Below are 6072 nucleotides of genomic sequence, written 5' to 3'. Positions count from 1 at the left end.
GACATGTCAACAAGAAACGCATCACCCAACTCCAAAAGGATGGAGTGTTGGAATCATTTGACTTAAGGTCAGATGATACGTGCGAGTCTTGTTTACTTGGAAAGATGAAAAAATCACCTTTCACTTGCTCTTGTGAAAGATCAAGTGAAAGGATTGTTGAATCTCATACACACAGATGTGTGTGGGCCCTTCAGATCCACAAAAAGGGATGCAAATTGATTCTATGTGACTTTACTGATGATTATAGCAGATATGGCTATATCTACTTAATCAAGCATAAGTCATAAACCTTTGAAAAGTTTAGAGAGTTCAAACAAGAAGTCGAGAATCAATTGGGTAGGAAGATCAAGATGCTTAGATCCGATAGAGGCAGTGAGTATCTTAGTATCGAATTCCACGACTACCTCAACGAATGTCCAATTGGACTTAGTTAAAGTACGTATTTGGAAAAAGTGTTAAAATGTTTTAGCATGGAGAATTCCAAGAAAGGAGAACTGCCTATCCAAAGTACTACCAAACTGAGTAAGACTCAGAGTCCGAGTACTGATGCATAAATAGCAGAAATGAGTCGAGTTCCATATGCTTCCGTCGTTGGATCGATCATGTATGTCATGACATATACTCGCCCTGACGTGGCTTTTGCTTTGAACATGGTTAGTCGATATTAGGGAAATTCGGGTAGAGCTCATTGGATAGCAGTTAAGTATATTCTCAAGTATCTGCGAAGGACTAAGGATTGGGTCCTTGTGCTTGGTGGCAGTGATGACTTGAAAGTAACTGGGTATACTGACGCCAGCTTTTAGACAGACAGATACAACTTTCGTTATCAGTCTGGCTGGGTGTTTACCCTTAATGGAGGAGCAATGACTTGGAAAAGTTCCAAACAGGAGACCGTGGTTGTTTTTTACCCGTGAATCAGAATACATAGCTGCAAGAGAAGCATCAAAGGATGCTATATGGTTAAAGAACTTCATCAGAGACTTTGGAGTTGTGCCATCCATAAAGGAGCCAATGGAGATTTTCTGTGATAATGAAGGAGCGGTTGCCTTAATAAAGGAACCGAGAGATCATGGCAGATCAAGACATATCGATAGAAAATACCATTTTATCAGACATAGAGTGGAAGAAGGACACCTCGTCGTGAAGATGGTATCATCAGAAGAGAATCCTACATATCCCCTCACAAAGGGTCTAAGTAGGATTAAGCACGTTCAGCATGCAAGGAGCATTGGTCTGAAAGATGATATTAGTTTTAGTAGTTAGATAGGTATTTAGAAACTTGTAACCAAGTAAATGTAATTAACTCTTGATGATTAAAAATGGAGAATTATTTATGAGTATTGTTTACTATCTTTTGTCAATTGTTTATTATTGTGTTTCATTTTGCATGTTTTACTTCCCGAATAATTGGCTTATTCAAACATCCATAGTCGATCATACTTTGGAAGTAAGTATTGAATCAAGACTGTCATGAATCGGACTGTAGATTGTCTAAGGGTTTATACATAGCAATAGTTTGCTACCGTATTCATGAGTACTTTTGAAATGGAGAATTTAAGTATTGGATTAACCCACGCTCAGATAATTACTTCATGGAATTTATCACGAGTAATTCTGAGACGATAATATCTTATAATCTTTAAACGGAGATATATGAGTTGTTGTTTACAAGTTGGTTGTTCATTGATAATACGTAAACACATAAGTAACTTGATGTTATAAAACGTATTATTATGCGTGATTTGATGATTGAATAGTACAAGCATATAAGTCAAAGTTTATCTGTTCCTTTTTCCCTTAACAGGAAAAGTGATATCTTGGGCCCCTCGATGATTTGGTGTTGACTTATAGTGTCGGCCCCGGCCAGGAGTAAATTTATGTGTTCGATTAGTAGTTCTTTGTCATCAGAAATCGAGAAACAAAGTATTGGACAATGAGATTGATTTTGTTCCATGTCGTTTGTCCATATGATATCTTGCAGAACGGAGGATTATATGATCACTTATCTTAGGACATGTAACTGACTAGGTTAGAATTCGTTAGCGGCTTTAAGAGCTACAATTTGCTAATCGATTTAGAAGTTATACTGGCAACTATAGTTATTAGACTTATCCAAGTGGGAGACTGTTGGATTAGGTGTCTAAGCCCATAACTATAATTGGTATATACTTGAATTGATAGTAGCACAATCCTTTTGGGTTACCCTCATAACTAGCAACTAGACAGGATGACTTTTGGAGAAGGTTGAATTTATTATTTTATTAATAAATTGAAATAAATAATTTGTTAATATATTATAAGAATAATATATTAATTAGAAATAGTAATATTTAATTAGAAATTAATTTCGGGATTAAAAGAATTAATTAAAAGTGCAGGGGCTAAAGTGCAATTGTTCAATAGTTGAGCAAGAGGTTCCAGAACCTTCCTAGGGAAGGTGGTGGATGGTTTCCTAAGGATAGTCTAGGGTTTCTAGATTACCATATGTGGATAATTAAGGAGGAGGATAATTACCACGTTTGAAGTAATAATATTATATTCAAATTAGGGTTATCGAATGCATCCTATCTGCACTATAAATAGACCCTTAAGCCTTAGGAATTTTTCCAACTGAAACCCTAGAAGGATTGCTGAAATTCTAAAGCTTATTCCCCTCTCTCCTCTCTCATCCTCTTGTTTGTTTTGGGTGTGAACCACTAGAGGCATGACACTTGTGACGCCTGCTCTCAAAGTTTGAAGAAGAATAGGATTTCAATTGTTATTGCTATATAACAATCAAGATATGTTTTCTTAACCCTATTTTATAGATTTCGAAAATATACTAGTTCTATTAGGGTTTTCCATTTGATGTTCATAAGTTGTATGTTCAATTAGAGAAAACATAGATCAAGAATTAGGGTTGCATGCACACATAGGTTTTTGTTTGTTATGCTCAAAACCCATCATTAAGGTCTATAACATTAAGTTATATGGGTTACGGTTTAAGGAATTAAGTCGTATGGGTCAGATAGTCATATTTGGCCACATTATTCGAATAAGGCTAAACGATACATATGGAGACGCAAACTATTAAAAAAACGCTACCATAATATGCTTATGGTCACATGGTTTTTCACATTTACTATATGTCACTAAATGATACATTTGGTCATACAAACAATTCATGTGACAATAGGTATTACCTTTAGCCACATTGGAATCCATTACACATTATTTATGATAAAACGAACACAAAAACATGGCAGGTGGTCATATTTGGCCACATTATTCGAGTGAGGCTGAAAGATACATTTGGATACACAAACTATTAAAAATCGCCACCATAATATGCTTACAATCACATGATTTTTCACGTTTATTATATGTCGATAAATGATACATACGGTCATACAAACAATTCATTTGACCATAGATATTACCTTTAGCCACATTAGAATCCATTGCACATTATTTATGATAAAACGAACACAAAAATGTGGCAAATGGTCATATTTGGCCACATTATTCGACTGAGGCTAAACAATGCATTTGGACACACGAACTAATAAAAAACGCCACCATACTATGCTTACAACCACATGATGTGTCACGTTTATTATATGTCGCTAACGGATACATACGGCCATACAAACAATTCATGTGACCATATGTATTACCTTTAGCCACATTAGAATCCATTGTACATTATTTCTGATAAAACGAACATAAAAATGTGCCCATGGTCATATTTGGCCACATTATTCGACTGAGGCTAAATGATACATTTGGACACACGAACTATTATAAAAAACGTCACCATAATATGCTTACATCCACATGGTTTGTCATGTTTATTATATGTCGCTAAATACATATGGTTATACAAACAATTCATGTGACCATAGGTATTACTGTTAACCACATTAGATTTCTATATATGTCGCAAAATGATACATATCGTAATACAAACAATTCATGTGACTATAGGTATTACCTTTTAGCCACATTAGATTCCTATATGTGATAATATATATACTAATGATCTCACTGATAACCATTACAATTTTTAAATGTGGCGAAAATAATCCAGGATTCTACTAATGATAATTTTCCATACTTTATAACGAAATCGTCACATTTTTTCCGAAATGTGGCAAAGTGATTTTTAAAAAGTGTGGCAGTTTATCAAAATTCTTGTAGTGTGTCTCATGTTAACTTCTACTTGCATTTTTTTCACACCCTTCTTCCATTATTTCTTCTAACTTGCTCATCTTGTCTTCAAACTCGTCTTCCTCCATAAGGTCATCATCTTTCATCCCTCTAACAACTTCTTCCACTTCTTCTTCAAATGTTTTAATACAAAATACTTCATTGTTGCTTGCGCTTGAATATTTCATTTCTTGATCAACTCCAAACGTGATTTCTTTCGACTAAATCTCGTGTAGTGCTAAGGAATGGTTGGTCGAGAATGATTGGATTATCATAATCTTCTTCCATTTCAACGGCCACAAAATCACTTGGAAGCACGAATTTCCTAATTTTCACTAGTAAGTACTCTACAATGCCCTTTAGATAAGTTACGGTTTTATTTTCCATATGAATTGTCATGCTTGTTGCCTTTGGTTTTGGTAAATCTAACCCTTTGAAAAAGTAATATGGCATTAAATTAATATTCACCCTTACACTGTGCAACACGTTTGTTGTGGTGGAGTTTCCAAATTGGCATGTAAAAGTGAGGGTTCTCGGATCACACATAGTTTTCAGTAGTTTGCTCATCATAGTCGTTGAACATTTCTCATTGAGTACCACACTAGACGCCTCTTCTAGTTCCTTTTGGTTAGAGAGAAGATCCTTCATGAATTTGGCGTACTTCGACATTTGGTTCATGGCTTTAATAAATGGTATGTTTATAGAAAGAGATCAAATATGCTCCATAAACTTTTTTTTGTTCTTGTTCTTACTGATGCTGCCTTAGTCTTCATAGATATGGAATTGGAGGACGATATGGTTTCACAACTGTAATTTTTGGAATCTAGTCATGAGGTCGCGAATTGTTAGCACTATGTTCACATCGCGTTTGCTTCGACTTTAGTTTTTTAGATTCTCTTTTGGCCTCATGATTATGCATACTTGGTGAAGGATTACTTTCAATTAAAACTAAAGTTCTTGTACTCTTACCTCCTATTAGGATTAAAATCCTTAAAGATCGATTAGATTTAGAACAAGTAAAAGAAGAACACAATGATGATTCAAAGAATGCCAAATGATTAAGTGTCACGCCTCAGAAGAACTCGATGAGGAATTGCTACTGTAGAGGCGTGATTACGGTTACAACGTAAAGATCAAAAGTTAACTAAAATACGATGCATGCATGCACGTTAAATACTCTAACCCTAGAAATAAGTACGAGTGGACATGCCCAACTCGATAATACAAAAGACTAAATAAAAAGCCCAATGACGCAACATATAATATCCAACAATCTTGTTGGGATTAAAACCCTAATTGAGATTTGATGAACAAGATGCGGAAAATAAGAACAAACACAAATATGAAGATATGTCGAATGATCACTCCATTTATTCAATTATGAGAAACAGATTACACTTTAAGAATAGGAATCTAACTCTACAAGAAACCTCACAATGTGGCGGCTACATTTTGCCTCACTCTTAAACCTAATTATGAATAATACATGACTATTTATAGGGTAAAGACAAGTCTTGGGCTTTTAACCTACACTTCATCAAGGGGGCCCATTGCCATCATCCATGGAGTACTTTGAAACCCTACAATCTACCCCTCAAAGTATGGAATGGATGACAATCCTTTAACTTCCAAAACAAGCATCTAGCAAATAAGAAAAGATCTCGTAACGAGGAATATTTGAAGCAATCCATGAATCTTGATTCTTCAATAGTCTTCAATAACGGGTTCTAGGATATATATATATATATATATATATATATATATATATATATATATATATATATATATAAACCAAGCACTGAAGTAATGTTTTTAAACTTCATTTTCTGATGTAATCCCAAAGATCTTCAATAAAGCCAAACCCGCCATAAAAACCCATTTCAG

The 6072-nt window shown here is 34.7% G+C and overlaps 1 protein-coding gene across 1 annotated transcript; it reads right to left on the bottom strand.

The window, feature by feature from the left end:
- Positions 1 to 4383: 4383 nt before the first annotated feature.
- Positions 4384 to 4866, bottom strand: LOC145111898 (uncharacterized). The gene has a single exon (XM_079048136.1). The coding sequence runs from the start codon at positions 4864 to 4866 to the stop codon at positions 4384 to 4386; it is 483 nt and encodes a 160-aa protein (XP_078904262.1).
- Between the last annotated feature and the right edge of the window lie 1206 nt (positions 4867 to 6072).

This window comes from Lactuca virosa, chromosome 5 (genome assembly GCF_052849685.1).
Source record: "Lactuca virosa cultivar CGN04683 chromosome 5, Lactuca_virosa_CGN04683_v6, whole genome shotgun sequence".
Taxonomy (NCBI): Eukaryota; Viridiplantae; Streptophyta; class Magnoliopsida; order Asterales; family Asteraceae; genus Lactuca; species Lactuca virosa.
This window is presented reverse-complemented; position numbering and strand designations above follow the sequence as displayed.

Coding starts and splice junctions, on each gene's coding strand:
- LOC145111898 (XM_079048136.1), bottom strand. CDS start 4,866: ATGAACCAAATGTCGAAGTACGCCAAATTCATGAAGGATCTTCTCTCT.